Raw genomic sequence first — 15,536 nt, forward strand, 5'->3', positions numbered from 1 at the left:
TGGGAGTGGGGCGGGGTGATCCGTGCTGAACTCGGAGATGACTATGGTGTGTGTGTGTGTGTAATCTGCAACAGATGACATCTTGGGGGATGAGAGTCTGGCGGAGGCAAATGTTTCCCTGGTTGGAGCCACATCAGTTCGCCAACGGTTGTGCATGGATATCAATACAGCTTCAAATCGCTATGCATTCGTACTATACCTAAACATAATCTAAATGTCTGTACTCGGGCGGCACTGCATCCGTAAAGCTTTGATTCCTAGCGAGGAAGAATTTGGCGAACCTGGACTGAAACAAAGGAATGTATTGAGTGTGTTGTTGTTTGCGTGTCACTGGAATGGCATATTTGCTCTACAACTTTCTTTTGTTGGGCAGTGGAGTTCTTTTATTATTCGCGCCTGTTTGCGCCATTTGCCCTGAAACATGCGACTGCCAGCACGCGCAGCATATCCTGTGCGCAAATCGCGGTCTGCGCGCGGTTCCCAAAGCCCCGCAGGTGGAGCGCGCAGGGGACGTGTGGGTTCTCGGTCTTGCGGGAAACTTCATTCACAACCTCAGCGCCTTCGACTTTATGCGCTATGGCAATCTAATGAGGCTTAATCTCCAGTTTAACCAAATAAGGAATATACACCCTAAAGCATTCGAGAAACTTTCCAAGCTGGAGGAACTATATCTGGGTAACAACTTAATCTCGGCAATACAACCTGGGACTTTACAGTCGCTGAAAAAACTCACAATATTGTATAGCAATAACAACGAAATCAAGGACATTACGTCCGAATCTTTTAGTCATTTAAATAGTTTAGTCAAACTGAGACTTGATGGAAATTCTATTGAGTTTTTAAAAGAATGCGTTTTCAAAGGTCTGGCTAATTTAATGTTTCTGCACTTAGAATCGAACCAGCTTCGCCATATTGATCGGGATGCTTTTTCGCGGCTCAGCAAACTGCAGTTTTTAAATCTATCGGACAATAAACAAACAGAACTGCACGATATTTTTATGTTTTCCCATCTTAAGTCATTAACAACTCTTCTAATAAAAGGCAACCAAATAAAGCACATTGGAAATCACGTCTTTCGTAGTTTGAAAAAGCTAACAAAACTTTCGCTGAGCCACAACAAGATATTAAAACTGGACAACGAAGCCCTCAAAGGGCTCGCGCGCGTTAAAGAATTCGAGATAGACAAAAACGAATTGACAGAGATCGTGGTTGGTCTGCTGGACCCGCTCGAGCGCATCGAACACCTCGACTTTAGTGACAATCACATATCTCGCGTGGACCCCGGTGCTTTCGACAACCTTTCACACCTAAAAAGCTTAAAATTGAAAAACAACCGTCTTATGAATCTCTCCGGCGGAATTTTCGCCACAAACGGCGTTTTGTTTCATGTAGAACTGAATGGGAATAACTGGACATGCGACTGCCGGATGGAGAAGCTTAAAAGCTGGTTGACGCATGCGCATTCTCATGGAAAGCTGTTGACCGTGTTTGTACGCTGCCTTCACCCCCCAGCGCTGGCGGGAAAATACTTGGACTATGTCAGCAACTCACAGCTGGGTAATATGAGTGGCTATTGCGAGTCAGAACCTCTGTCTCAGCCAATGGAGAGCCGTGGAGCAGTAGTAAAGGCATCGATTCTCAAGGAAGAAAGAGAGAAGCGAGAAGGAGAAAAACATGAAGAAGTAGAGGTTCAAGGGGATCAGGTGGAGCAAGGGCTTGTGACAACATTTGAAAGAAAGAAGAAAAGGAAACTAGTCAGCTCAAGGCCAAGATCCACAGCTGGAAAAAATGTCTCCTCAGCTTATTTTTCCACAACAATGTCCACAATCCTGACAGGCCACAACAACATCCACAACCACAGCACCTTTGCTTTGGCCCAACAGGAGCAGTTCAACCTGCCCTTTCAGGACAGAGCAAAGCATCAAGACTCAAGAATAGCAGTGATCACTGATGCATGTCAATTCAACCGTCACTCCATCCTGAACGTTAGTGTGGAAGATGTCACTTCCAGTACAGCCACAGTTCATTGGAGCACAACTCTCGATGTTGGACTAGTTCATGGAAAAGAACTTCTCTTCCGGGTTTTATTTGACCGTTTCGGCCATGCTTTTCGCTTCCCACGCTATGTTTACACAGATGGAACTGACCGGGCGGTGATCCTCCAAGAGCTCCGCCCAGACTCCACCTATATCACCTGCGTGGAGAGCGTAGTGGATGGGACTTTGTGCCAGGTTGCCCCCAGAGATCACTGCACTGGATTTGTCACACTTTTGCCCCCAGTGACAAGTGAGGTCAACCTGCAGCTCGTCACAATAGCAGCCCTTACAGCCAATGCTCTGCTGCTTCTTCTGGTGGGTGGAATCTGGCTGGGGCGTGTGTTGAAGAGGCGGATCAGAAACAGGAAGTCATCAGCTCATGCACATGTACGTCACATGTACTCAACTAGACATCCGTTTCGTTCGACTATGGCTACTACCTGTGTCTCTTCTGAATTCACCGGTTACCAGAGTGGCAGACAACTGGCTGAAGAAGGTGACCTCATCCAGTTCCCCGGCGAACGTTTCTTTGACAACAGCCCCACACGAAGAGATGATGATGTCATAATGCTTAGATACTCAGACTGAAGTGTTTTGTGTATATGAAAATACACAATTTTGGCACACAAATTATTTTTGCCAAAACCACTAAAAAAAAATTGCAAATCTTTTCTTTTCTTTTTCTTATTTCCTTTCTTTTGGTTGATTGTCCAAGCCTCAGCTGCTGGTTGGCAGAATTGCTTGGTTTTGGAATTAATGTATTTCTGTCCTTGTTGAAAATGTATTAGGCTACTTCTGTATTACTATCAGCTGAAGTACAGCACAAGCAAATTCATTTGTTAAAGTTTATACATTTCACCTTTATCATTGTTTTTTTTGGGGTTTTTTTTTTGCAATAAATATATAGGAGTTAATGGTGATTGTGCATAGTTTGTGTAATGGTTTCTTTTTTTGTTCTTTATAATAATATAGGCTAATTTATAATTTCACAGACAAGGTTCACCCAAAAATGAAAATTCTTCCATTTATTACACACCATGTCGTTCCACACCCGTAAGACCTTCGTGCATCTTCGGAACACAAATTAAATATTTTTCATAAAATCCGATGGCTCAGAGAGGCCTGCATTGCCAGTTAATTGACACTTTCAGTGCCCAGAAAATCTACTAAAGACATATTTAAAACAGTTCATGTGACAACAGTGGTTCAACCTTAATGTTATAAAGCGACGAGAATACTTTTTGTGCGCCAAAAAACAAAACAAAATAACGACTTTATGAGACAATATCTAGTAATGGGCGATTTCAAAACACTGCTTCATGAAGCTTCGAAGCTTTATGAATCTTTTGTTTCGATTCAGTGGTTCGGAGCGCGTAATTAACTGCTAAAGTCACGCCCCCCAGTGGTGAACCATTAAAAATTTCGAAACACTTATTTTTTTTAATTTTTTATTTTTTTATTTTTTTTTTTAATTTCGATTTCGAAACACTTATGACATAACGAAGCCTCGTTTACTGAAATCACGTGACTTTGGCGCTCTGAATCCGTAATTCGAAACAAAAGATTCGTAAAGCTTTGAAGCAGTGTTTTGAAATCGCCTATCACCATATATTGTCATAAAGTCATTATTATTATTTTTTATTATTTTTTGGCGCACAAAAAGTATTCTCGTAGCTTCATAACATTAAGGTTGAACCACTGTTGTCACATGAACTGTTTTAAATACGTATTTTAAATACGCCTAGTCCCAGACTAAATGCATGTTTGAGCTGTTTTAACTGAAAGCAACTTGCACTGACATCTTAAAATATGTCACTGCCATTGTTTTGTCTCAAGATGCAAACCAGTATTTTTTATTTTTTTTTCTAGGGAATGTTTATAAAAGCTACTTAAATGTCCTAATTGAACTAAGGCCTAATCCTGGCTTAATCTAAACCCTGTCTGTCAAACCAGGCTACTCCCTTTTCTGCATAACTCCACCATAAGATGGCGCAATAAACCAAGTTTTCACAAGACTTGCACTCCAACACTATCGAACCACATTTAATTATCACCCATGAAGTCAAACCCCCAGAGTAATTCAGCAATAATTCAGGTAGTAGGAAATATTCTAATTTCTGATTTAAATTTCTTGACCGCACTGTATGTAAAAAGCTGGGCACGCTAATACACTAAAAGCAGCATTTGTGTCACAGCATTATGAAATAATTACAATGAACCATGAAAAAGGAGATCAGAACATATGGATACAGATATTAAGTGCTTTTAATTAAAAATGGCCACAAATGTGTACAAAAATAGATAAATATTTCAAAAAACCTGTACATGCATAAAACAGTTTAAACCTGAAGCGTTTACAAACATTCTTTTTTTTTTTTTTTTTTGAAATTCATAATATTCCATATTCCACAGAATGTATAGCCATATAAATGCTTTATCTAAGCATTTATTTAAGAGATAGCACAACATGCTTGTATGTGATTTCCAGGAAATGTCTGTATTGACATTTTGATTGTCTCTGAACCAGTTAGTGTGAAATGTTGCTATGCCGTATTGAGAATACTGAGAATACTGAGTGCGATTAGTAATACACGAGTCCTTTACATGATTCTGAATATGGCTATATAAAATGAGTTGCATGTTCTGTCAATCCAAAATTCACATGTGATACTCTCAGTACTTTCTTAGGTATTGTGATACCTGATAATTTACCAAAGGGCCTCTGACAATATTTACAGAGAAGACAAACATGTAACAACAGCTTTAGCTGCATCATCATAAATTTATAAAACTAGAGATTCCTATTTACAATTACAAATTTACAACTGCCCTGATTCAATGCATTTCACACAGCCTTGCCATTAGTTTCAGGATTTAGCACACACAGCTGTCACTAAAGCTATCAAAGCATTTACACTGAAAGTGGCCAAAAACAAACAAACAAACACGTATACACACAAATGTGCACACATACTCCAGGAGTAAAACTAGATGAGTGTCCCTGAGAAAGATCAGCTATAAAAAAGCATGAGGAAGAGTGTGAGAAGACAGATGGAGGGTGAGAGACAGGTTTGAGAATAAGAAAACTAAATTTAGTGAGTGTAAAAGGACAGATTATTTTCCAACACTGTAAAAAAAAAAAAAGAAATCACAGTGAGGTAAAATAAAACCAATGGAAACATCCATCTGACCCTCGGCTTATTTCCTGAGATGACAAGGGCCATAAATATAAACAGACTTCTTATGAATTATTCTATTCTTAAAGGAACATTACAAACATATATGTGATGCATACATTCCCTTTTAGTCATAATTCCAAGATTTAAACATTTTGCTGTTTAGTTTTGCTTTTGCACTGATGGGTACCTGCCTTGTTATAGATGCCCTGACCATATGGCTCTTAAAATGGATTGTATTTTGTGTTCTCATCATGCTATGTGTATGTAGGAGCATGTCATAGTTATTAGTTAGGGTGGGAGTGTGTGGTGAGGTGAGTGTGTGGTAGAGTCGAACTTGAGGTTGAGATGCTGTTGTGTTGAATGGCATGTTGCTGGACAGGACTTTCTGTTGGGCTACCTACTCCACCTAAACATAAATATGAAAGGAGTTTATTAAAATTAGGGATTTTCAAAATGTATAAAATAATATACATATTGTATGTAATAAAACACAATATAAATACACTGCCACTCAAAGATTTAGGGCTGGTAAGATTTTTTAAATGTTTTTAAAAAGTCTTTTACTCTTTCCAAGGCTGCATTTTAATCAAAATACAGTAATGCAGTAATATTTTGAAATAATATAAACACTTTAAATAATTGTTGAACTATTTTAATATTAATTATTAATTAACAAATTAAGATATTTTTGATTAAATCCAATGGCTCAGTGAGGCCTCTATAGACAGCAATGCCATTGTAAATCTCAAGATCCATAAAGCTACTAAAAACATATTTAAAACAGTTCATGTGAGTTCGGTGGTTCTACCTTAATATTATAAAGCGACAAGAATACTTTTTGTGCGTCAAAAAACAAAATAACGACTTTTCAACAATATCTAGTGATGGCCGATTTCAAAACACTGCTTCGGAGCTTTACAAATCGAATCAGTGATGTGGATCTCCTATCAAACGGCTAAAACCGGGGACACACTTAACAATTGTAAGGCCGATTATGAATGTAATTTGATAGTAACGACTGATCATTCCCAAACGTGCCGAGTCAGAGCCAGTTGCGTTCAGTCGGTGTTTATAGTCAGCATTTAAAATCATATAGTGTGTTGAGTTCAGTCTTAGAATGTTTCAGCTAGTCGTTAAGTGTGTCCCCAGCTTAAACTGCTGAAATCATGTGACTTTGGCACTCCGAACCGCTGATTTAATTCGTAAAGCTCTGAAGCAGTGTTTTGAAATCGGCCATCACAAGATATTGTTGAAAAGTCATTATTTAGTTTTTTTGGTGCACAAAAAGTATTCTCGTCGCTTTATAATATTAAGGTAGAAACTCACATGAACTGATTTAAATATGTTTTTAGTAGCTTTCTGGATCTTGATATTTACAATGGCATTGCTGTCTATAGAGGCCTCACTGAGCCATCGGATTTAATCAAAAAATATCTTAATTTGTGTTCCGAAGATGAACGAAGGTCTCACCTCTGACGGTGGGTAATAAATGACATTATTTTCATTTTTGGGTGAACTAACCCTTTAAAATATATATATATATATATATATATATATATATATATATATATATATATATATATATATATATAAAAACAGTCTGTGTTTACATATATGTGTGTTTTTTTTTAATTTATTTTGTATATATAAATACACACACATACATAGTGTAATATGTAGTGAATCTTGTCCTATAAGCATGTTTGTGTAAATATATAAATATATTTATATTTTTATATATTTAAATTATATATAAATGTAAATATTTGTATAGAAATATAAGATATTTTTCTTAAATATATACATGTATGTGTGTATATTTATATACACATAATAATACACACATATATTACGTAAACACAGACTCTTATTTTGTACACGATAACCACGGTTATCGCTGAACAGCCCTAATTATATATATATATATATATATATATATATATATATATATATATATATATATATATATTAACAATATAAAAGTCTTTACTGTCTCTTTTGATTCACTTAATGCATCCTTTATGAATAAATAAAAAATAATAAATAAAATAATTAAAAAAGATCTTACTGACCCCGAACTTGTGAACAGTAGTGTAAGAATATCGAATTAAATAAATATTTTATTAAAATCAAAAAATTAAAAAATATATTTTAAAGGATGTTTGACAGTATTTTCATGTGTCACAATTTTTAATTTTCTTTAATTAAACTTAAAATTATAATTAAAAATAATTTGTTTCTTATTTAATAATTAGTTTATTATTCTTTAAGTATTCTCATTATTGTGATATGGTTTTTTATTTTCTTATTTTAAATGACCATAGTATTTTTATTTAGATTATACTATCATGATGAAGAAATACTTTTATTTTATTTTCAGTTTACTTTTTTCTTTGCATTATTTGTATATTATTTAGCGGTGTTTAACTGTCATGGAATCATAGTTGTCCTAAAATACCCCTTCATTTTTTAAGCAATATATCATTTATTATTATTATTATTTTGGGGTTAAATATGAGACGCAGACATGTTCTTCACAGGTTTTAATGAGATTCAACCATATACAGTAGTATGTGAGAGAAAGGAGGAGAGAATGAGAAAATAATTCATACTCACTCTGCGTTTCTCTCTGTCTCACAGAGACAGGACAGTCTTTATGTGCAAGAAGAATTTGCTTCAGTTGAGTGACTTCTGTCCTGAGTGATGTCACCTCATTCTAAGAGAAGACAAAAAATATATGACAACAAAGCAGCAAATCTATCATGAAGTTTCAATTGTATTTGATTCGACATATCTAATCGTGCGTGCGTAAATGTACCTGTAGCTGTAAGTTAGTGTGTGTAAGCTCCTCAGCTTTCCTTTCCAACGACATCACCCAGACTTTTCTCTTCTGTCTGCACCGCGTAGCAGCAGCTCTGTTTCTCTCCAGAAACTTCCGTCTGCGCTCATCCGGGTCTTCCTCTGCTGTCCGTCGGCGTCTGCTCACGGCCTGCTGTGGAGGAGACTGCGGGCAGTGGGTGTGTTTTGGTGGGGAGGACATCTATAAAACACAAACTTTGCATTAAATAATACAATAGATTAAGACAAACTGTAAAAGTCAGAGTTTGGCGCAAAAATCTAGACCTGTGTAGGTATTGGCTGATGTGAAAGGGGAGGGGCGGTCTGGTGGGAGGAGCCAGGATGCAAGTGCGTGGGTGGAGAGTGGTGAGCATGGCTGTGAAGTGATTGGTCTTGACTTTGATGTTGATGTGCATGTCTTTGCGGTGAGTGGCAGTGCTGCTGGTATGCGTGATGATGAGAGGAGGATTGTAAATGCGACAGTGGGTGCTGTTGTGATGACATCATCTCCATCATGTGGCAAAGAGGATTCTGACTGCCATTGGAGACTGCAGGCTGGCTGTGGGCTGGTATGACCTTTGACCTCTGAAGGATTAGAGACGGGGAAAGATGGGTCAAAAAAGGCTCCTGGGGTCACTGTCAACATCATTGTCATATAACACTGTGGGAAATTGCTATTTAAAAGGGAAATGTCTAAAGCAAGATTTGTTTTACCAACTTTTGCAGGCAACCATGTGTTTTTAATTTCTACATCTAAGGTTTCCTGTGTGTAGTGAGTGTTTGCGATGGTAAGATTACTTGGCACTTTTAAGTTTTTTAAAACACAGAGAATCTACAAAGACGGCTTTGAAAAGTCAGATGATAACCAGGTCAGCCCGAAGCCTTTGAAATTCAATCTCCTCCGCTTTCTGAATAGAATCAGCGCACGAGAGTCTCCTGCATGTGTGTGTGTGTGCGAAAGCAATTTTAACAGGCAAAACCACAACATTGCATGTGTCTGAATTAGATAACACAATCAAGATGTCTACATTAGTTACAAAGCACTGTGGCATTATAACCCCTGTCTGACTTGTAATGTTTCTATAGAGACATCATAATCCTGTAACCATGGAGTCAAATCATTAGTATGGGGCTGTACCTGAAGGGAGGAGCACGAGCCAGGGTGGGTGGGGCCTGGTATGCCAATCATACTGGAGTTCATGGACAATTGCGCCTCTATCTGTTATTTTAAAAATATATGAAATTATTGTGCTGACGTATAAAGAAATAGAGTTATTATTTAGATAATTATTTTACTGTGCAGGTGGTTTTGAAATGCTCTCAGGTTTACTTACATTCATGGCTGATGTCCCAGGCATGGTGTTTGCCTGTGTGCTGTGCAGACAGCTGGGTGCAGATCTGTAATGAGTCAGAGGGATTCAGATGAGTAGTGGACAAAAGAGGTCAGCAAAAAGCAATTTAGAAATTTTCAGAAAGTTTACACTGGGCTGCTATCAGTGGGGGACATGATGTATATAATAATTTAAAGGTTAAACATTAATTTGCAGAATTTCTACATCTTTACAACAAGTTAAGCTAGCAAATTCTAAAGGCACAATGTTACATTAAAAACCAAATTCTGTAATTTATTACTCACCCTCATGCCGTTCCACACCCGTAAGACCTTTGTTAATCTTCGGAAAACACAAATTAAGATATTTTTGTTGAAATCCGATGACTCAGTGAGGCCTCCATAGACAGCAATGACATTTCCTCTCTCAAGATCCAATAATGTACTAAAAACATATTTAAATCAGCTCATGTGAGTACAGTGGTTCAATATTAATATTATAAAGTGACGAGAATATTTTTGGTGCACCAAAAAAACAAAATAACGACTTATTTAGTGATGGCCGATTTCAAAACACTGCTTCAGGAAGCTTCAGAGCATTATGATTTAGCGTATTGAATCATGATTTGGATCAGGTGTCAAACCGCCAAATTGCTGAAATCACGTGACTTTGGTGCTCTGAACAGTTGATTCGACACACTGATTCATAATGCTGCGAAGCTTCCTGAAGCAGTGTTTAGAAATCAGCCATCACTAAATAAGTCGTTTTTTTTTTTTTTTTTGGCGCACCAAAAATATTCTCGTCGCTTTATAATATTAATATTGAACCACTGTACTCACATGAACCGATTTAGATGTGTTTTTAGTACCTTTATGGATCTTGAGAGAGGAAATTTCATTGCTCCCGATGCAGGCCTCAGGCCGCATGCCATCGGATTTCAACAAAAATGTCTTAATTTGTGTTCCGAAGATTAATGAAGGTCTTACGGGTGTGGAACTGCATGAAGGTAAGTAATAAATGACAGAATTTTCATTTTTGGGTGAACTAACCCTTTAAAGGTATGATGCTGTGTTGCATTAAATCTTTTTGACTTATTTTCTACCATGAATACATTCTGTATACCCCCCAAAATGTAACTTTTTCAGTTAAAATGTTGACCCTTAACCAGGGCTTGATCTAGGCATAGGCAGGCAAACATCAGACTTTATGCAAAGATAGCATTGATCTTTTTCATGATTTGTGCATTGATTACAAGCAATCTGAGGTGGGCTGTGTGTTGAAGACTGCCCCAAACAATCACAACACCAGAAAATTGCTGTATTTTTCCTTTTTTTAGATGAAAGCAAAGCCACATTATACACGAGGTGGTTTCAGTCTGTTGTGGATAAGCAGAGGCTAACAATCTCACGAGTAATAACAGGCAGAATTATTTGCCTGCTATCAAGGTGCGAATTAGGGGTTTAAAATGTATCTTAAAAGGTTAGTTCATCCAAAAATGACATTTCTGTCATGAAGTACTCACCCTCATGTTGTCTCAAACCCAAAACCACAAAAACAAAACAAAAAAAACCAACTTTATTTAACAATTTGAACTGTTGTCATACGCAGTTGACGTATTGAACACAGTGAGGGCTTCCATGTTTACGTCCGAAAGCCGGCTATTTCATTATTTTGTTGTTATTTTTGTTTTGCTTTTGCGCACAAAAAGTATTCTCGTCGCTTCATAACATTAATGTTGAACCACTGTCACATTGACTATTATAACAATGTCTTTAATACCTTTCTGGACCTCAAAATGGGGCGGCATGGGACGGCATGAGGGTGAGTATGTATGACAGAAATTTCCTTTGGGCTAACCCTTTAATATTTACCTGTAAATCAAACTGTCTATGTCAATGTTAACAACAACACTGAAGTAAGATTGCACTGTTTATCTATCAATAGATCAATATTTATTTATTATCTATCGGCTTACTATAGCAACAGTAGGCTCCTGTCACGTTTACTTTCAGTCATTGGATGATGGAAGAGTAAAAACTGTAGCATTTTATTTACAGTGAAAATAAGATATCTACATGCAGAGCTGCAGACATAGCACAAAAAAAAAACAAAAAAAAAAACTTGCCAACCCAGGATATCTGCTAGCTCACCATATTACAGTCAAGAACCAGGCCTGCCTTTAATGAGGAATAGAAGAATATATCGGTATTCTGGTAAATATATGCTAATACTCACTGTTTATTTGAAGTGGAGTATGTGGCTGTGCATTGAGACTGAGGCTGTGAGCTGTGTGTGTGGAGCTGGTTCTGGTTCAGATGGGCCAGAGCGCACTGCTGCTGTTGCTGAGGCTGAAACTGATGATGTTGACCCTGCTGAGGTTGTGTCTCAGTGTGAGACTGGTTCTGACCTGACACCTGAGCCGAAAAGTTCTGTAAGCAAGAACGGAAATAACATTTAGAAAACATTTATATGCTAAATATTCTAATATTCATAATATTTTTAAAAAAGCTCTCACCGGTTTTGTCTCCGCCTCCGCCTGTGACTGGTTAAGCTCCAGGTCAGTAAAGAGGCCCACTTCCTCACAGTCCTGTAAGAAACGGGTTGGAGTTGGAGTCTGATCTATAGATGAACAAAGAGTACACGTTTACCATGAATGCAAACAGCATCATCAGATGCCACACACAAAATGCCACTGGCAATATATAAAGGAAGTAACAACACAATGGAACCAAAATATTAGAGATAGAGATTTTTTATTATTAAAGGCAAGGCAAGTTTATTTATACAGCACGTTTTATACACAATGGTAATTTGAAATGTTTTACATAAAAATTACATATAATAAAAATAAAAATAATCATAATATAGTCATAACAGATGCATGAAAAATAAAAATGGATTCAAACTTGTTTTAAAATGTAATAAGTAAAAAGAAAAGAGAATATTACATAAATAAGATGATATAGTGCAACCAAGTATGTAGCATAAATGAAACATTGTATTAATTATTTTATATATTATATCATAAATATAATAAATAATATAGTAATTAATATCAATGCATATTTGGAAACTTTAGTGTTTATGAAAATTAAAGTGCTGTAAAAATCTCTGGAAAAATTAAAATGTAGAAAGGTATGTAGATATAATAAAAAATAAATGTAGAGAATATAACATTGATACTATATATATATATATATATATATATATATATATATATATATATATATATATATATATATATATATACACACACACACTAAACACATGTAAACTGAGTAGGCATTGGAGATTTCTCAAGGTCAAGAGTGAAAACTTTAGATAGATCAATATCAAGTAACCTCCAGGCATTCTAAACAAATGTAAAGAAACTAGCCCTCTTCTCAATGTCATGAGCAAAACTTGTCTAAAGTAATCTCCTGGCATGCTGGGAAAATGTTAAAAATTAACCCTATGTCATAAACATAAGCCTGATTTTGCTCATGTTGTTTTGGTAATTTAGAGGTAGTCTAAACTAAACTGCTTTTTCTAGACAACTATGAAAGGGGTCAGAAGGTAAAGTCCTTCTTTTGTTTTTTATGTAAATGTTTCTGTCGCTGCAATGATGGCTCACAGACCCCAGAGGTCAAGGGTCAGGCTGATGTTTATATATCAGACATTGGGTTTCCAGGGTAACAGACACTGTCTAAATGCTAAATTAAAGGAGATGGAGAGCATGACCTATCATGACACACACACACACATTCACTTTTAACAGGCTATAATATTGCTGACTTCAATCTGTAGATTGATACTCTTTAGTTGCATAGAAAATTAATACAGTGTTGATGATAAAACATGTGTATTTATTTTTGTGTGAGAAGTTGCATACCCGCCCTTACCTGAAAGCATATTGTCACACTTAATAGAAGAGAATTTAAGGGTCATCTCATGTTTGTGTCTGTGAATTATTAGGTGATCTTCTCTTTGGAAGCGCTACGAGAAAAAGAAACATGGTAGGCCGTGACAATGCTGAAAAAACACAGCTCCTTTTTTACATAAAAGATACGGTAGGTAACACTTTACAATAAGGTTCATTAGTTAATGCATTAACTAACATGAACTAACCATGAGCAATACATTGTTACTGTATTTACTAATCTTTGTTAACATTAGTTCATGAAAATACAGTTGTTCATTGTTTGTTCATGTTCACAGAGCATTAACTAATGTTAACAAGATTTTAATAATGTATTAGTAAATGTTAAAATTAACATTAACAAAGATTAATAAATGATGTACAGGTGCAATTCATTATTAGTTCATGTTAATTAATGTAGTTAACTAATGAACCTTATTGTAAAGTGTTAACAAAGATACATATGTATTCCTATATGAATACTGCAATTTACTACTAAGTGATGGCTAAAATTTGTGACAGCATACATAAAAAAACATTGTTGTAGCTCTAGATGATATGACAACCACCAGCAAACTGGGCATCTGTCACGTACCTGCAAGCATCCAGGAGCAGTGCATACATATGGCCTGTCCTGATCAATATTCATCACTGAGATCTAAAAAAACCTGAACATACATATACACACACATGCACACACACAGACATACAAACACATGCAGACATGGGAGATGACATTATAAAATGCTCATGACAAATAAACAGACAAATAAAAATGATCTATCTGTCAATATACAACATGTACTTTTATGAAAATAAACGACAGGCAGATAAATAGATAGATAGATAGATAGATAGATAGATAGATAGATAGATAGATAGATAGATAGATAGATAGATAGATAGATAGATAGATAGATAGATAGATAGATAGATAGATGACACCTAATTAGTGAAATATAGTCTTAAAAAAGCATGACCTATTCATATTTCTTTCTGTTCTCCTAATTCTGTTCACATTTCCCTGTTTGAGTTCTCTTCTCTATGCGTTCTCTGTATATAACGTACTACGTAGCCTATCAGTCGCACCTTATATATAAAATAATCCCGGTCACTCATAACGTGAGCATTCCTCTAGTCATGACATCATCATTCAGTTCAGCCGGGGCCAGAGTTTGAATTGGCAAGACGGGTCTACGGTGCTAAAATGCCAAGCGTCTAACCGGCCTGCAGCATGACGTAATGGCGAAACCGGAGGACTCACGCGGTGTCACGAATTTCACAAACCCAAACAACTGAGATCAGACATTGTAACCAGGGGCAATAATGTGCCATTTTAGCGTTGAAAATATCGTGAAGTTGTCTGAATCACTTTGGAGTACGTGTCGGCACATGTCATATTGTGTTTATTTGAAAATAACATTAATAATAATAATTTGATTAACCCAAAGCAAACGCAAATACTTACGCCCTCAAAACGCGCACGTGTGCAACCAAACATTTAAATATTTCAAATTCAGTCTTTCAACAGCTAACTGTCCAACAGCCATTCCCCTAAAACGTATTTGTTGACAAGTTTGTTGATAATCTTTAGGCTACTAAAGATTCACAAAGACATCAATTTTCCGATAGTCAAACCCTTTTTTATTCTAATACTCTTTATTTATCTGTTTGTTTAGTGGTGTCACACCCCCTCGAACCGACATTCAAACAGTTTACGAACATCTCAATGGAAACCGGCACTTTGACAGACACTAACTTGACAGTAAAACAACAACATAAAATCCCAACAGCACTGTACAAGAAACGCGCTCCATTTAAGTTCTGAACTAAGAGTGGAAACATATCACAAGCGAGTGAAAAACAGTAATACTAACTTACCTAAACGCACGCAGACTGAGACTAGCAACGCTCCTCGCGCTCAGACGAAGCACGCTGAAGTGAAACGCGATTACAATATGATCTATTTACAGAAGCATTACATCACCTCGCGGTGACGTCACGTGGGATTCCTGAACTTCTAAATCATTGCGGTCCGCTTTTTAAAAAGAGGAGGGGTTTTCAGACCGCGCGCACCCGCCCACCGGAGGATGTAGCGGGCGTCCGATGCGGACATTGGCGCGTTGAGAGAAAAAAGGGAAATGGGAGGCGCTTCGCTCAGTGCTTGCTGCGCCAACAGCTGTCTAGAGCTGTGCGCGGGACGGTCCCGATTAGCGAATGGTGTGTCATGATAGAGAGAAAGAGCATGTATGAG

General features: G+C 36.8%; 2 protein-coding genes across 4 annotated transcripts; one reads left to right on the forward strand and one right to left on the reverse strand.

The window, feature by feature from the left end:
* Positions 1–335: 335 nt before the first annotated feature.
* Positions 336–2,624, forward strand: tril (TLR4 interactor with leucine-rich repeats). Its single transcript, XM_067361656.1, has one exon. It carries the CDS (start codon positions 336–338, stop codon positions 2,622–2,624), a length of 2,289 nt encoding a protein of 762 aa, XP_067217757.1.
* Positions 2,625–4,322: 1,698 nt separating this feature from the next.
* creb5a (cAMP responsive element binding protein 5a) lies at positions 4,323–15,207 on the reverse strand. 3 transcript variants are annotated; one of them, XM_067412011.1, is made up of 11 exons: positions 15,164–15,207; positions 13,878–13,950; positions 13,266–13,359; positions 11,900–12,003; positions 11,620–11,813; positions 9,388–9,451; positions 9,192–9,272; positions 8,339–8,638; positions 8,034–8,255; positions 7,832–7,931; positions 4,323–5,621 (listed from the first exon to the last, which is right to left on the reverse strand). In XM_067412011.1, exons 2-11 carry the CDS (start codon positions 13,929–13,931, stop codon positions 5,500–5,502), a joined length of 1,335 nt encoding a protein of 444 aa, XP_067268112.1. In that variant the 5' UTR covers positions 13,932–13,950; positions 15,164–15,207; the 3' UTR covers positions 4,323–5,499. The 3 variants fall into 3 exon arrangements, with proteins under 3 accessions (XP_067268112.1, XP_067268114.1, XP_067268113.1); XM_067412013.1 differs by lacking the exon at positions 8,339–8,638; XM_067412012.1 differs by lacking the exon at positions 15,164–15,207 and having other exon boundaries at positions 13,878–13,991.
* Between the last annotated feature and the right edge of the window lie 329 nt (positions 15,208–15,536).

This window comes from Chanodichthys erythropterus, chromosome 15 (genome assembly GCF_024489055.1).
Source record: "Chanodichthys erythropterus isolate Z2021 chromosome 15, ASM2448905v1, whole genome shotgun sequence".
In the NCBI taxonomy this organism is placed as follows: domain Eukaryota; kingdom Metazoa; phylum Chordata; class Actinopteri; order Cypriniformes; family Xenocyprididae; genus Chanodichthys; species Chanodichthys erythropterus.